General features: G+C 38.6%; 4 protein-coding genes across 4 annotated transcripts; 3 read left to right on the forward strand and 1 right to left on the reverse strand.

The window, feature by feature from the left end:
* Nucleotides 1-1,525: 1,525 nt before the first annotated feature.
* LOC107189109 (mothers against decapentaplegic homolog 3) lies at nt 1,526-8,969 on the reverse strand. Its single transcript, XM_015577571.1, has 6 exons — nt 8,586-8,969; nt 3,147-3,355; nt 2,708-2,937; nt 2,384-2,607; nt 1,925-2,238; nt 1,526-1,794 (listed from the first exon to the last, which is right to left on the reverse strand). Exons 1-6 carry the CDS (start codon nt 8,783-8,785, stop codon nt 1,526-1,528), a joined length of 1,446 nt encoding a protein of 481 aa, XP_015433057.1. The 5' UTR covers nt 8,786-8,969.
* A 391-nt stretch (nt 8,970-9,360) lies between these two features.
* Nucleotides 9,361-13,100, forward strand: LOC107188959 (IWS1-like protein). Its single transcript, XM_015577363.1, has 6 exons — nt 9,361-9,383; nt 9,950-11,599; nt 11,834-12,194; nt 12,274-12,563; nt 12,638-12,749; nt 12,822-13,100. The coding sequence occupies exons 1-6, from the start codon at nt 9,361-9,363 to the stop codon at nt 12,942-12,944; spliced, it is 2,559 nt and encodes an 852-aa protein (XP_015432849.1). The 3' UTR covers nt 12,945-13,100.
* A 286-nt stretch (nt 13,101-13,386) lies between these two features.
* LOC107189015 (60S ribosomal protein L18a) lies at nt 13,387-14,527 on the forward strand. The gene is made up of 3 exons (XM_015577442.1): nt 13,387-13,457; nt 13,845-14,024; nt 14,114-14,527. Exons 1-3 carry the CDS (start codon nt 13,440-13,442, stop codon nt 14,447-14,449), a joined length of 534 nt encoding a protein of 177 aa, XP_015432928.1. The 5' UTR covers nt 13,387-13,439; the 3' UTR covers nt 14,450-14,527.
* Nucleotides 14,528-15,046: 519 nt separating this feature from the next.
* On the forward strand, nt 15,047-16,192 carry LOC107188960 (F-box only protein 44-like). Its single transcript, XM_015577364.1, has 3 exons — nt 15,047-15,697; nt 15,771-15,914; nt 16,004-16,192. Exons 1-3 carry the CDS (start codon nt 15,143-15,145, stop codon nt 16,190-16,192), a joined length of 888 nt encoding a protein of 295 aa, XP_015432850.1. The 5' UTR covers nt 15,047-15,142.
* The last annotated feature ends 254 nt before the right edge of the window (nt 16,193-16,446 follow it).

Genomic DNA, 16,446 nt, shown 5'->3' on the forward strand with positions numbered 1-16,446 from the left:
ATTCAAGGCCAGACACCATAACTTCACTTCGCCTTCTACCCGTAATAAAATTTCCGTATTTTTACAGATTTCTCGTATATCTTGTCTTATCTTAGAATCGCTCAGAAACTCTCTGCGTTATACCGTACTCTTCTCCAAATAATTTCTGCAGAAAGTTTCGCGAGACAATTTTGTTCATTACGCGCTAAACATATACTCTCGACATCAAAGTACGTTCACCATTCTATACAACACGCCAAACATTTCTCCAACGATTTTCGACTAACAATCGTGTCGCTATGTTAACACTAACATCGAAATATGTACATCGTAATGTTTACTATGCGTTGCATACATTTTTAGACACGCAATAGATATACGTATATAGTTTCTCGCGTTTTCATCGATTTCTCTTCCGCGATATTCCGCAAGGTATTACTGTCTACCACAGATTTCGTGCGCTTAGTACTTGTACCAATGTCAAGAAATATACCGCTTACTCTTGATAAGAATATCCGTTATTCGGGATAAGACACCTTAGTACGTAGCAACATTTATAACTTTTCGATCGAGAAGTTTCACCGTTCCAACAACTTTGAAGTAGACGGAGACACGCGTATGCACATTCGATACGATCATTCGTAAGGTGATTTGAACGTTACTGATGCATTCCAGAGTGCAATCGTTAACAAAATGCATTGATCATTGTAATCCATACTTATTGTTATCGTACATGAGACGTGAACTTTGTATCATTACTTCCGGCTTCTTTATTCGTAGGAAAAACATTGAAGAAAATTCCGAACAAGTCAGTGGCAGTTTGTTCATCGCATAAAAATTCTCCTCGGCAGACTACTAAGTGTGTATATACATAATATGATGTATTACCTTGTAAGATTTGACGTATACTATAGGACTGGAGTGCATTGATTTAACAAGCGATAAAAATATGCAAAGGCTGAGAGCATTTGCATATTCCAACTCCTCGATTCACGTAGAATCGAATTGATAACCCTGAACCGTTAGCACTAACCTCACGGAAGTGCCACAAATGTGTTAACATTGTCTAGCAGTTTCGTCGATGAACATATTTTCCGTGTCTGCTACTCAAGTTACTCAGTCTCTGTTAACGCATTTTTCCATTACTCGTTATTTACATACCATTCTTTCTCCCGAAACGTAGGAAACATCCGCGAAGTATCCGTGGATTTGAGCACTCGGTTGCTTCTTCGGTCGAGCAAGTAGACACTCGTACGGTTTTCCTGGTATTTTTAACGCAAAATTGACTTCAAGTCTCGCGCATCATCGACGCAGAAATAAGTCCTTTGCAGGAAGAAACGATCGTATCCTTCTTTTCTTGCATATCGGGTTATAACATGCATGACTGCGGAGAATTCGAATGAAAGCGATGTAATTCGCAATAACTAAAATCAATCAACGATAACACTGAATGATGTCGCTGACGATGACAATAGTACGTGAATCGTTTTTTTACTATAATCGTTCTATTTGTCCCTGTATCCTCGAAGGTGACAAGTATTTGAGTTTATGACATCGAGGAACAGGGTAAACGTGGCGAACCCATTTGCGTGAGCACCCTATCCAGCCATTGCAACGGACCGTTTAAGTGCAGCTCGATCCAACAGGGGGTCGATGTCACGGTTTGTCGTCGATATGCCGCTCCCCAGCCTTTCACGAAGCTCATTCTGATGGTGCACATGCGAGTCAACTGGTAGACCGCTTCGAAACCTTGTGAAACCGACTGTGACAACAACGCCGCGAATTCCTGGTTATTGAAAATCTTCAAATTGCAGCCTGCGTCATGGAACAAAAGCAACACGGTACTACTGTGAATAATGCGTAACGAACGAATCGTTAACAAATAAACCGATCGACTTCGATTATCATGTGAAAGTAATTTTCGTTTCACGAAAGAAGCACTTACCGGGTGGTATTTTGCAAACGGTAGCTGGATGCCAGCCATAGCGTTGATTGCAGTTGGGACTTTGAACGAATATGCTCGAATCGGATAGACACTCCGCGAACACCTCACCGCCGATGTAGTAAAGTCTAGCTCCTTTGCCGATGTGTCGTCTGGTCTGTTCGACTACGGTGTTGCGATTAACGTTTGACAACAATCCCAAACAGAAGCGTTCCGAATTACTGGGATCGGTAAATCCGTCGACTGTGATGCTCGGTTGCGATGCGTGGAAGGTTTCGCCCACTCTTGTGTTTAGTTCGTAATAACTAATCGAACACCTTGCGAACCAAAACGAACAAAACGATACGATATTTTCAATGAAGCTTGAGACTACGATCCTTATTATCGACCGTTAATCGTATATATATATATATATAATAACGAAAAAAATTGGCACAGTCCATGAACGGATTTGAAACTCACCAGAAGGCAGGCTCGCAATACATCACCGGTTGCGCGTCGACGGGGCTAGGTGACAAACGCGACAAAGACATATTGTCGTTGTGATCCATGTTGTCGCCATCCTCGCTTATGTAGCCCGGAGGGGGTGTGTCCGCGGGAGGATCCATAGATCCAGGCGCCGGATGCGGTGAACCCTGTACGCTTCCTAGGCTCCCCACACTCGCTGGACTGGTAGCTTGTATGCTCTGGAAAAGAAACAAAAATCATTTGTCTGGCTAAACCTCGTATAGGTGTTTCGGCACGTGATATGCGAGTAAGAAAAAAGAAATCGGACGGGTCGTTAACCTGCATTCCTTGATACGGATTATTCGGCTGCTGTTGCTGTTGTTGTTGTTGTTGCTGCTGTTGCTGTGGAGATTGCGGTATACTCTGTTGATTGTGATGCTGATGATTCAACGTCGCGTGAAAGTTCGTGTTCTCCGGTACGCTGACGCTGAGCTCCTCGAGTGAGGTGTTGTAGAGAACAGGTTCGTCCCCAGCCAGGTTATGTCGCGGCACGAGAATCGCCGGCAAAACTGCAAAATTTCGTATGTCAGTAGTCGCGCGATCGTTCGATCGGTTTGCTAATGAGCGTAACATTTCCACCGACTGATCAAGTCAGTTGAAAACAACCGCGCGGTGTACTACGGATAAACGTATAATCGGCGAGCGACAGCCCGTATATTCCAATTTATATTGATAGATCGCGAGGATAAATGTTCGGCGAAACGAACGAGTCACCTACCTGGTGGTTGTATACGTTGATAATGATATGGATTTACACAGACTTCGTCCCGCTTCTGCGTGAACGCGTACTCGCAGTGCTCGATCGCCCTTAGCTCGTGATGCGACTGTAAGTCCGGCCAGCGCCAAAGTCGACAGTAGATCACGTGCGGCAGACCTTTACCGCGTACTCCTTGGACACCGTTGTCGCCGACACCGCCGGGACTAGGCCTTTTGTGTAAACAATGCGAACCGATTACCGTCTACTGTTCTTCCATCGTTCGAACCAGAATCGCAGTTACTTCACGCGCAATCTTTCACATGCCCCAACACGATCCGGCGAAAACTTGCCCCGCGCGAGATCTAACTGCGTTACAACATTATTCATGGAACCGGAAACGCGACCGCTGAAGCCCTGTCGTCTTCCGACGACTGTGTCTATCGTCACCGACCATACCGTCGATACCGTCGACGAAACGTTGAAGTTTACGTTCGGCCAAACAAACCGATACGATGCCGAGCGAATTCAACGGTTGTCGTAAACCTACCGGTTTAAACTAAGCTTGATCTCGACATCCCTTCATCTCTTTTGCTCCACCGACTTCTGCGCTCGCGTCTGCCACGCCGGAAGTGCTGGCGCCTAATGGCAAAAAGGAATCGACAAACGTATGCACGTGCATCTTCAGCGTTTCCTTCGTTCTCCGATGGGAAATAATTGAACGATAGGTAACGATGCAGGATGGTCCATCGAAATTCGAATACTCGTTCCCTCAGCGGTACGTTCCAACATTAGCACGTTTCACTCCAAACTGATATTTTCGCTTGACTTAGTCGAGTGGATCGTTCTGTCCGAGGATCTAGCCGCAGAAACGATCGCACAAAGTAGTACACGATATCGATTAACCGCGTCCAGCTACGCAACGATCGAGTGACCGATGATCCTCGACAGGATCATCCGAGAAACCCTCACAATTTCCGTCGATTCCACAAATCCTCCACTTTCAGAATTTCCAACGATCTCAGTCAATCGATTCGCGATCCTCCGTTCGATGTTTTCGTGCCACGGCAGCCTCCGACCTTTTCCTTTCTGTCGTTCCACTCGAGCGATTTTCCCTCCTGTGCCCTCCATTTCCTCCTCTCCATTTTACCTGGGTCTTTCTGTCACGTATACGCGTGACCCTCGATCAGAATCGCACAACACTGCAATTCGATATTCACGGATTTGTGTGTGACGAGCACCGATTGCGTGGTCAGAATCGGACGATATAAAACGCGGGTATCAATAAGAGAATCAATTGAACGTTTCAATAGTTCATTAACATCACTCGTAATATTAAACGACAAGAATCCCCCTGAAATGAACATCTAGATCGAATGGTCCCAATGCAAACATATCGCGTCACGAGTACATCGATGTACTTACGTTTATCGATAATTGAAAATTATCCGGCATGTAGGATAAATTCGCGTGATAAATAGTCTGAAGAAAATAAAGTAATGGAGTGATCCGCGGTCTAGTTTCTCCTGCAACTTAGTCATTCGGCTGACACAGCATTGGCTGCTCGAGGACGGAAAGTCGCGTCAACGGTGAAATTCTTTCCGCGTATGCATCAAACGAAAACCGCGATTTAATCGAATTTAATCGGCTATTCCCATAGAAAATATCTCGTCGCCTTGCACCGTTTACTCTCACATTTCTTTCCCCCCCCCAAAAAGACCTTGCGCCGAATAATTTTAAAGCTACCAGACCGAATGAGATCGTCGTCGATGTTTGGAGAACATTTTGCCCGATGTACGATCTTTCTTGGAAATCGTTTCTCCATGATTACGGTGGAAACTACGAAAAATACACTGCGGCTACCTTCGACCTTCGTTGCCAGATACACTAAAGATAACTGGAAGGCTGAAGAAAAATCAACGAAACTAACACGATAAACAATACTTTCCACTTCGATTTCGAATCCATTCAGTGTCGCCTACTATAACGAGAAGAAAAATGAACGAACCTAACACGATAAACAATACTTTCCACTTCGATTTCGAATCCATTCAGTGTCGCCTACTATAACGAAAATAATTACAGAAAATGATGTATCGTTACGTGCTCGGTTTAACGCAGCGTAGAATTTCGTTTTTTCGTCCGTTCGACTTTTTCGGCGAACAAACGAAAAAGCAGAACGTTCGCACAAAACTAACAACGACGGTTAAGTAACTTCCACCTTTCATAAATCACGATTCTCTTTCGTTGCCCGTCTATATCTATGTAAATACTCGTTGCTGCGTCGATTCTGTTACGTGAACGTCAATTAGCCTCGGTTACCGTTCGGGAATATCTCGCCAAGCAAATCGATAGTAACGCGGTTTATTTCGCTAACGTGGCTTCTGTGGACGATTGGACCAGTTGTAAGAACCGGAGCGATCCATAAGGATATAAATAATGTATACCTGAAACTCGAGCAGTCCAACACCATGGAAATTCTTTTCGTAGGAAAGTTGAGGATGGTTCAGGTAGATCCTGGATGCCGTCGACCATCTATCTTATCGGTGTTCCGCGAACGCAACGCGAAGACGTAACGAAGTACGTATTCTCGGAAGAACTCGGCATCGTGATCGGCGATCACGGGAAAAAAAAGCAAAGATTCGACTCGAAATCGAGAACCGATTAACGATCGCCTGCGTATCTATCGACTGAAACGGTGATCGTTAACAAATAAACGAATCACGTTAGCCCAACGCCAATGGTACCGGTGTCGCGAACGATAGATAAGCTTGATAGGAAATATTCAGAGTCGCATCGTGAAACATTAGAGACGGAACGAACGTGTTCCGAGGTACATATACTCAAGGATCTGCCTTTCTCGATGACAGACTTTTTTCCCTCTCTCCTGCGAATATCCTTGGACGCGCGCGACAACGTTCCTAGGAATTATTATTGATAAAGATGTTACGAGGTACGTACCCTGCCGCACACAACACCGATACACGCGGGTTTACTACAGAAACAATGCGACATATATTAGGTAAATTCGCGAAAATTTCGATCGGGAACCTCTACTACGGGTTGATGCCTTACGACAAAATTTGCGGATGAACTGAAACATTTCCGTTCGCATAGTATTTTCCTTCGCGTTATTTCGTTACGCGATGCGCAAAGTTTACGACATGCAATCTGCAGATAAGATAGAACATGCCAGCTTTAAATTTAAACAGGCAAATAGAAGAATAAGGAAGATTTTCCCAAGATTCTACGATGCACGTTGAACTGATCGTTTCAATGCGAAACGCCATTGACGGTCATGCAAAAGGCGGTCGAAACAATGGTTATAATCGATACTTTTATATAAGTACGTTCATTATTTTGTATTTAACTATATCCCCATCATTTTTGTACAGCTAGTATTTACTGATATTCATTTACCGATAAAACAAAAACAACGTGATAAGGGCAGAGATAAACATGTGGCTTTCTGTATGATAACATTAGAACATAATAATGTATTGAAACTACAATTAATGGGCTTGTGTATGTAGTATATAATTGTGAAATTACACTTTTCCTTCGCTACCGTCGAAATGTGTACGTAGAAATGTCAACGAAAATCAACTGTTGAAATGAAACCATTGTGCATACATATACCCAACGTCATAGTACAGCTAGACAGTTATTGAAAGCTAGATCAGGAATTAATGAATAAATCGTAATAAGACGAAATGATAGAAGTAACATCGGTTCGAGGAGATCGCACCGGAAACTGGAAAGAAAGCGACGATGCACGGCAGTGTCGCGTATACATACATACATACATATATCTATATTCTATAATCTATAACAATCGAAACGAATGTTATACGTGACTGCTTCCAGACTCTCGGCAAGTCTCGCGCCGTGCGAATCCGGCAGAACGTGACGCGCACGTGTTTCATTCATGTCGCGGTGTTTCGAAACTAAAATGAACGATGCACACATTAATTGTTATATATGACATTTTCGCGCCTAACATAAATAAATTTAGGTCTGAATTACAAAGTGTTTTCTATGATAGGGTAGCATAGTTATTATCATTATTAGGTTGAGTACCAATGTATTTTTATATCTATCTGAATTCTATTCTTATAATTGTTATATCTCACTATACCTCATTTGATGAATATTGTATTAGTGTGTCGAAACGTTTTAAATCACATATTGTAAAAATGGGTGTTCACCCGTATGAATTAAATTAAATTAAATTAAATATATTCCGATCCGAAACGCGGCTGCAACATTTCTCCACATTTTGCAGAATCGTTCGATCCCTCAGCCCCGATAATTTTTTCGTTAAGATTGTTATGTAATTGCCGGGATAACAAGCTGCAATCGCGACACACAACTGTCGCATTAAAAGGAAAATACTGACGTAACGTTAAGCCCATTAATCTGCCGCGAACTAGTCGGAGAGAAAATGATCATCTCAACGAGAAACCTGACGTCGGTCCGAATTGTCCTCCGAATAATTTGCGATTAAAAATAAAAGATCGACGACGGTATAACAACCCGACCAAAACACCCGCTTGACTGATGTTTGATTTGATGACTGATTGAAAACGAAATGATTGTTATTGCTCCGACTCGAGTAGACGTAGGAAATTGATGACGGCAAGTGAAATCTAATTGTATGATAAACGGTGCTCAGAAAACATCGAAAACCAAAACTCCGATGATTTATAACACTGGTGATATTTTTCAGAGAACTTATTGAACACCAAGAGCTACCATCGTTCGCTGCATCAGTTGTTACGAACGATTTAAAAGATATTCTATTTATAAATTTACAGATTTAAAACGAGCAAAAATACAGAACATTTATTAATTAAATTTCGTTGAGCACTCCTAAGCGTTTACTCCACACGATTCAATAAAATTGTTAATCCTCTAGATGCGAAATACAATACTACGGTTGAACCGATGTAACGATACGAAAGGTAACAAGTTTCGGTACAAGTGATTCTTTTATTGAACGATTCGATCGCGATACAAAATAATGGATGTAACAAATTGCCAAACGTTTATGAGGAAATATACGAAAATAGAAATCATCGCGATACCGGATCCCGTGATCCGTTAATAAGAACGGAAAGCCATCTCCTCTCCATAGAATGCAGTGAAAGAGAAACGTCAAATGGATAGACGGCGTGACATTATACGCACGAATACGTGGATAGGTAAATAAGGACGAAGAACAGGCACTATAAACATACACGCGATATACACGCGACACACATACATATACATGCTACTCTTTCATGGAGTTTTATCGAAGGGGATAGAGACAGCGGCGAATGCAGAACGTGAAATCTCGATAAAACCCGTTACGTTACGTCACGGAGTAGATGCTAAAACGGATCACCAAAAAGAGAAAACAATAGGTTGGAGAGATCATGATATCTATGCATGCGCAAAGTGTAGGTAAATCGAGCGTACCTTGGTATAGTGATGCACTTGGTGTTGCAACTTTGCGTAGTAATAGCTTTCTCAAGTTCTTCCAAACCGGTCGACTTCTTTAATTTTTTCACCAGACTTTTCACAGCTTTTTCACTCCATTTATCCTCTCCCTCGGCTTTCTTCCAACCCAATAATCGTTTTACGATAGGCGGGTTAAAGCTGGACAGCATCGAAGTCATGATTTGCGTTACGAGACTTACACGCGACCCGCATCAGGCCGTTTCGACGTGCCACCACACCAACGAATATTTTCACTGGTGATCTCGGTGAAGTGACTCCACCAGCTAGGCTCACTGTGCACTTTACTTAAACCGTCAACCGAACAATTTTCAACAACGCGAATCTCATACGGATGGTGAAAACTTTGCCACGGCCGCCATGTTCTCCTTTCAGCGCATTCGACGAAACTCGGTGATGCTCGGTCATTTTCGAATTGATCATGGGATATATGCAAAATAGAAAGCAAACCCACAACTCATTTTCCAAATTTCATGATAGTTCTATTAATTATTCTTCATTTAATAATAATGTGCATTTGTTATTATTCAAGTCTTTTACACAAATATTAACCAGAACATTATGTAAACGCTGAAAGTTACAAGAGTAACTGTATTCGACAATTTTCGTAAAAACATTTAACCGCCATACATTTACGGTCGTAAATGCCTGTGATACAAGTTCATTCAATTAACGAAATATAGCGATTGGTTGATTCTAAACGTCTAACCTGACAAAGTTTCAAGCTAAATCTGAAATGGCCAATCACGCGTGTTTCGTGTGAATACTCTTCATTTATTATATTATATTGTTTAACGTAAATATATTTCCTACGAGCATGTTTGTCGATCCTAATCTATTGTTAATAACAAAAGGTTATTTAAAAATTTAGCGGGCCTTCAAGAATAGATCATCGACCTTTGTTGTCTTAGAGAAAAAATAAGTGATAATTTTTAGTAACAAGGTGTATATTTGTATATAATTACAATGAATCGCGAAGGTAGAGTATACCTTTTAAATTTCTTTCAGTTCATATAATATGGACTTCAGAAATTAGTGTGCAATGACAGTACATATAACAATAATATGTTATACATAAGTACATATTTAAATGCTTGCTTTTCTGTATACGAAGACATTGTTTTTCATAAACACTACTGTTTCCATTTGTATAATATACTTGGAAATAATTGTAACAATTATTTTATTGTTAGAAGAAAGAAGACAAACTCTGCCAGTTGTTCTCCTAGGTTGAAAGCTAATAAAAACATTCATTTTTATTAAAATAAATAAGCAATATTACTTATAATATAGCATAATCTTTATAAACTTTTATATCGTTTCAGATCAAACCAATCATCTCCTGCACAACCAAGGTCACCAGCTTCAGTGCATTCTAATGCTAATTCCAGAAAGTCATACTCTAGATCTCCTTCGCCAACACCAACAAGAAATAGATCGGCGTCACCTTCTTCTGTTAAAAATCAAACGTCATCTAGATCCAGTTCAAAATCTGCGGGTAGGAGAAGTACTTCAAAATCACCTTCCAAATCTCCTACTCCAGAACAAGATGGAAAAATTGTACAAAGTGAATCGCAGTCACCGCGTTCAGTACGCTCAACAAAATCACGATCGAGATCACGGAGTTCTTCAGTAGCAGAATCCAGAAAAAGTTCGAATCCAGCATCTAGACAGAATTCACGATCTAGATCCAGATCGACTTCAGCTAAACGAAGTAACCCACCATCTAGATCTCCTTCCCGATCCATTCGTTCTAAGTCACGTTCTCGCTCCCCCTCCGGTTCTCCAAAAGTGCCTGCTAGGTCTCGTTCTCGATCAGGTTCGCAAAGATCTTCACAAGGTCGATCTCGTTCTCAATCCCGATCCCGTTCAGGAAGTCCCCGACCTAAATCACATAGTAGATCCAGATCTCCTTCAAATGACAAAAAAAGGTCGCGTTCTCCGTCTCCGACGCCATCTCCATCTTCATCTCCATCTCGTGTTAAAGTTTCTCGATCCCGTTCGCGATCAAAATCCCAATCAATAGATAATTTAAGGAAAGGTTCTCCCAGTTCCCAAAAAAGTTCCAAATCGCCTGCGAATTCCCCAGATGGAAAACATAAATCAAAATCTCGATCTAGATCCAGATCAGGATCAAGAAAACAATCACCTGCAACGTCACGGAGAGGATCATTGTCTCGATCGCCTTCCGCAGAACCTAAAGTTTCGTTACGATCAAAGTCGGGGACACCATCAGGTTCAAGGCAAGGATCACGATCTAGGTCACGTTCCAGATCTGGTTCCCGGAAGTCAGCTTCAAGATCAAAATCAAGATCGATATCAGGATCACGCAAAGGATCACAGTCCCCTGTGTCAAGGAAAAGTTCACGGTCTCGATCACGGTCTTCCTCGAGATCATCAAAATCTAGATCCAGATCTCGGTCCAGTTCAAAAGCGTCGCGTTCTAGATCGCGTTCAGGATCGCGATCGAAATCAAGATCAAGATCGCATTCTAAGTCACGATCCCGTTCAAAATCAAAATCCCACTCGAGATCTCGTTCAGGTTCGCGATCAAAGTCAAGATCGCGTTCTAAAACACATTCTCGTTCAAGATCACGTTCGAAATCGAAATCGGGATCACTCGCTGGATCCAGACACTCTTCGCGATCAAGATCAAGGTCTCGTTCATTATCGAAGTCTAGAAGATCAAGAAGTCGCAGCGAGGATTCTGAAGGTGGTATTAGGAAAAGAAGCAGAGTTCTTTCTGATTCCGAAGAAGATGACGATGGAGTTAAGGCAACCAAAAAAACAAAGCATGGATTATCGGACTCCGAAAATGAAGGCGACGAGGAATCAGCAAAAAAGAAGAAGGATGAAGATGAACAGGAGGAAGGACGTGAAGAACAAGAAGAGAATAAACAACTCGAAGATGGTACAGTTATTGAGCAGCAAGAAAACGAAGATTCCGACGATGGTATTATCGCAGATGGAGGAATGTAAGTTAATGAATTTCTAAACATTTAAATGAAGACTTCGAAGTAATATGTTGTAACACTAATATATATTGTTTGTAACGTACGCTTAACAGGAGTAGCAGATATCTGTAAGTAATAATTCTGTAGGGCATACTTAACATTATAACCAGAGATTCTTAAGCAATATCAGAGAAATGATTGCATAAACAAACACTCATGAAAATGAACTACAGTAAGAAATGTTTTACTTTTCAGGGATGATGCTCTGTCGGATTTCGACCGTATGTTAGCGCGTAAGAAAGAAGAACAATCACGAAGACGAAAAAGAAAAGATATCGATATAATTAATGATAATGATGATATTATAGCGCAACTTTTATCCGACATGAGGACTGCATCAGAAGAAGACAGAAAATTAAATCAACAAAATAAACCTGCTACTAATAAAATAGCTATGTTACCGAAAGTATTATCGCAACTTAAAAAACATGATCTTCAATTGGCATTTTTGGAACACAATGTATTATCAGTGTTAACGGATTGGTTGGCTCCAATGCCCGATCGATCTTTACCTTCTTTAAAAATCAGAGACAGTCTTTTAAAGCTTTTGTGGGAAGTAGGTATCCAAATAATATTTATACTTATATAGCATACAGTAACGTTATGTACATATATGTAAGTAAACTTATATTCAGTTTCCAAGGATAGACCAGTCTTCCTTAAAACAATCAGGCATTGGCAAAGCTGTAATGTATCTTTACAAACATCCGAAAGAAACTAAAGAGAACAAAGAACGTGCAGGTAAATTAATTAATGAATGGGCACGTCCAATATTTAATCTGTCGGCCGACTTCAAAGCATTGTCAAAGGAAGAAAGAATGCAAAGGGACTTAGAACAAACACCTCAAAAAAGAAGGAAAAGCGAGGATGGTAGTTCTGCTCAAAAATCACAAGACATAAATAAAGCTCTGAAAGGAGATGCTAAGTATGGATTTAATAGTCTGTTATCGTATAAATTAATCAACATTACAGAAATATTAATAAATTCATTATTCTTAGACCTCTAAGACCAGGTGATCCTGGCTGGGTTGGAAGAGCCAGGGTTCCTAGACCTTCTAATAAAGATTATGTTGTAAGGCCAGATTGGAAGTCTGATGTCGATATTAGCAGGGTAAATATAATTATTCCACATATAGGTATCATTAGAACAGTTTTTAGAACAACGAATCTATTATTTTCACAGAGTACCAAGAAGCAAATGAATAGATTCGAAAGGCATATGAAAAATTACATAGATAACAAAAGGATCAAAGGAACTAGAAGAGCTGTGGATATATCTATTGAAGGACGTAAAATGTCTTTATAATAGGAATACTTTTCGACTCACACGAAACATATTATGTATGATTTACAAGAACTGTATAACCGTATATGAGAACCTACAATGCCTCAACATTAAGTTATACATGTTAATGAAATTGTAATTATAATTGTGCTCAATAAAAGTTAGACGACAATTCTAGCCAATATTTTATGTATTTATTCTAACTGAAAACAATAACGTTCAACAGTGACATTTTGCTTTATATTGTTCATCGTGTTAAATAGTTTCATAGATAACACAAAAAATCCTTAACATTATATATGTTAAATTCAAGTAGTAAATAAACAATATTAAGCATTAATGAAGTGAAAGAATTTTCGTTTAAAATTAATTTTTGTTGTTTTCTTTTATCAATGTAAAATGTGGCAGAATATGTACATGTCTCGTATATTCAAAACGTAAATGGCCGCATTTCCGACTAGCACGAAGGTAGCGTGATCTTTTTCCGGTGTATCGTGGTATTATACGTACGGCACAATGAAAGCTAAGGGTGAAGTAAGTAAATATTATTATTTCTAATGAAAAAGTTATAAGTTTATCTGGCAAAAAAGATTTTCTATCAATTTTTAATCTTATATGGTGTAAAAATTTATGTAAAATAATTGAAGTAAAGTTATATGGAGCGTATTAATATCGACTTAACCTATCTAACTACCGACACATGTCCGAATCGTTTCAGAAGTTTCAACGTTAATCATGTTTTATTAAATTCGTGTATAGAATAAAATAGATATCAACGTAGATCAATTTTTATTTGTATCTGTATAAACAGAGTACATTTTTGTGAAAGAGTTCTAGCTATTTTCTATATGTCATAATTAATCACATGTATTAAAATTTTTGAAAAACTTGCTTACACTAAATAATAAATGTACTTTACAGTTGAAGGAGTTCGAAGTAATCGGTCGCAAATTGCCGACTGAAAAGGAGAAAACCACACCTTTATATAAGATGAGAATATTTGCCCCTGATGCTATTGTTGCAAAGTCCAGATTTTGGTATTTCCTGCGTCAGCTCAAAAAATTCAAGAAGTCTACTGGAGAAATTGTATCTCTTAAGAAGGTAAATAACAAACTAAAAACTATTAACTATAGTTATTGAATGATAATATATATATATAAACTTCAAAAATTTAATACATTATTTTTTAGATTTCAGAGAAAACTCCTGTCAAAATTAAGAATTTTGGAATCTGGTTAAGATATGATTCAAGGTCTGGAACCCATAATATGTACAGAGAATACAGAGATCTTTCTGTCAGTGGTGCTGTAACACAATGTTATAGAGATATGGGTGCTCGTCATCGTGCTCGTGCACACTCAATCCAAATTATCAAAGTAGAAGTTGTAAAGGCAGCAAACTGTAGGAGGCCACAAGTTAAACAATTTCACGATTCTAAAATTAGATTCCCATTACCAAAACGTATTCATCACAGGAATCGTATGCCACTATTTAGTGTGCGGAAACCACGTACCTATTTCCTTTAAGTACCTTCAATTGAGTGTTTTACCCATTAACACTAAATATATAATACTATAAAGGAAATAAAAAGACGTTTCTTCTAATATATGTTACCTTCTTTGTTTATCCTATGACACTTTTATTTATTTACTCTTAATCTGTTTGTAGTAACTTTGAAACTCTATTCTAAACATTAGACATACGTATAAAAGAAAATAAAGTTCTTTTACTCGAAATAAAATGATACACGAGAAATGTGGTGTGTAAGAGTACCGTTAAAATAATCATACAAATACCTATATATCGTTACGGTAATCCATAAAACTACCCGATGTATGATGGATTTCGTTGAGTTCGTATGACATTTTAATCACGAAAATCATACAGATTATCTATTTATCAAGTATTTGAATAAACAAATAATATTTTGTAAATGTGAATCTTATTAAGATATACAGACGCATTGAATAAAATATGAGGAAAGTGCATATCTAGTAGTTATCTTACGATCGTACACGTAATAGGTTACATAGTGACTCATTTCTAATAAAGTATGCGCACAAGGATCATGCAGTGTAATTCGTGCTAACGTTGTCAAATTTAAAACTTATGTTAATCTTTAAAATTGTGAATAGAAGACGAAAAATACTTTTGGAGATAACAATATTTATTTTAAATCGCGTGTCAATTCAGTGTGACGTACTCGTTCATAGATAGAAATGGGACAATTTCATGACAGTAAAATGAGTACACGCATAGAGTTCGATGAAGAAAGTGACAATGGACTGGTTCTTGCCGATAAATATTTACCCGGAGAATTGTTGACGCAAATATTTATTTACGTTGATTATAAATCTCTATTAAATTGTCAATTAGTGTGTAAACGTTGGGAAATTTTAATTCGAAGTTATGTTTGGCGCAAGAAGGCCGAACTTTCCCTTGGTCGATCACTTTTATTAAGTAAAGATGTACCTTGGCAAGTGTATTACTTCATATGTAAAAAAAAACCTTTTGAAAGAAATTTGTTAAAAAATAACTGTGGAGAACATGGAATACAAACGCATTGGAAAATTTTAGAAGATGGTGGTGATCGGTGGACAGTAGAGAATCCTCCACAAGGTGTTCCACCCTTACCAAGCAGTGAACCCATTTTTGAGGGTAAGAAATCCTGTTTTGTTACTTCCTATCATCAGTGCCTTAAAGCACAAGAGATTGATCTGGAACACGAAGGTCTGACACCATATGTTTTGGATAATTTACAACCTCCAATAGTGGTATTGTAAAATCTTCTGTAACAGTGTACATATTAAAAGTATTTTTCATATAATGCAATTTTTCTTCCTAAAGGTGAGTGAGTGGTACAGTTGTAGATGGGATTGTCCAGCTATTTATGAATGTGGAGCAAGCTTAATAAATCAAAATGATCAGATCTTGGATTCTTTTCAATTTCATGATAGAATTGACGGAGAAAAACAAAATCAGTGGCATTATGTATGTATATACACACACACACACACAGAATATACAAATAACTAGTAAAATATCAGTTGATAGAGTTAATTGACTTTTACTTTAAATAGATATCAAAGGAGTTTTCAAACTATGGACCTGGTCTCAGGAAGATTTCATTTTATCATGGAGGTATAGATCGATTATTTTGGGCTGGCCATTATGGGAGTAAAATGACTGGTGCCTGTGTGTATATAAAAATTCCTACCCTACAAAAGTATGATGATGATGAAAATAATATGTTATCATATATGGATTAATATAAGTTTACAATAAGAGAAAATATTAAAAATTATTAAAAAAAAAAGAAATTATGTAGACTTTTATTCAAAAGTTTATTAAAAACTATGGACTATACTATTTTCATACATTATGAAAAATATTTTTAAAATATTTGTAGGTATGTGAATACTTAACGTAAATAAGTAAGGTACTATAGTGTAAACAATAAGGAATATTTTGTATAAATTTGTAGGTATAAAATATAAGTTATGTATGAAATGTGACACAGTTG

The sequence above is a fragment of the Dufourea novaeangliae genome, unplaced genomic scaffold (genome assembly GCF_001272555.1).
Source record: "Dufourea novaeangliae isolate 0120121106 unplaced genomic scaffold, ASM127255v1 scaffold125, whole genome shotgun sequence".
NCBI lineage: Eukaryota > Metazoa > Arthropoda > Insecta > Hymenoptera > Halictidae > Dufourea > Dufourea novaeangliae.

Coding starts and splice junctions, on each gene's coding strand:
- LOC107188960 (XM_015577364.1), top strand. CDS start 15,143: ATGGGACAATTTCATGACAGTAAAATGAGTACACGCATAGAGTTCGAT. Junction 15,698..15,770: donor ATTTACAACCTCCAATAGTG/GTATTGTAAAAT, acceptor TTCTTCCTAAAG/GTGAGTGAGTGGTACAGTTG. Junction 15,915..16,003: donor AACAAAATCAGTGGCATTAT/GTATGTATATAC, acceptor TACTTTAAATAG/ATATCAAAGGAGTTTTCAAA.
- LOC107189109 (XM_015577571.1), bottom strand. CDS start 8,785: ATGACTTCGATGCTGTCCAGCTTTAACCCGCCTATCGTAAAACGATTA. Junction 3,356..8,585: donor AAGTGCATCACTATACCAAG/GTACGCTCGATT, acceptor TTTACACAAAAG/GCCTAGTCCCGGCGGTGTCG. Junction 2,239..2,383: donor TATTGCGAGCCTGCCTTCTG/GTGAGTTTCAAA, acceptor TTGGTTCGCAAG/GTGTTCGATTAGTTATTACG.
- LOC107189015 (XM_015577442.1), top strand. Junction 14,025..14,113: donor AAATTGTATCTCTTAAGAAG/GTAAATAACAAA, acceptor ATTATTTTTTAG/ATTTCAGAGAAAACTCCTGT.
- LOC107188959 (XM_015577363.1), top strand. CDS start 9,361: ATGGCCAATCACGCGTGTTTCGT. Junction 11,600..11,833: donor ATTATCGCAGATGGAGGAAT/GTAAGTTAATGA, acceptor TTTACTTTTCAG/GGATGATGCTCTGTCGGATT. Junction 12,750..12,821: donor CTGATGTCGATATTAGCAGG/GTAAATATAATT, acceptor TTATTTTCACAG/AGTACCAAGAAGCAAATGAA.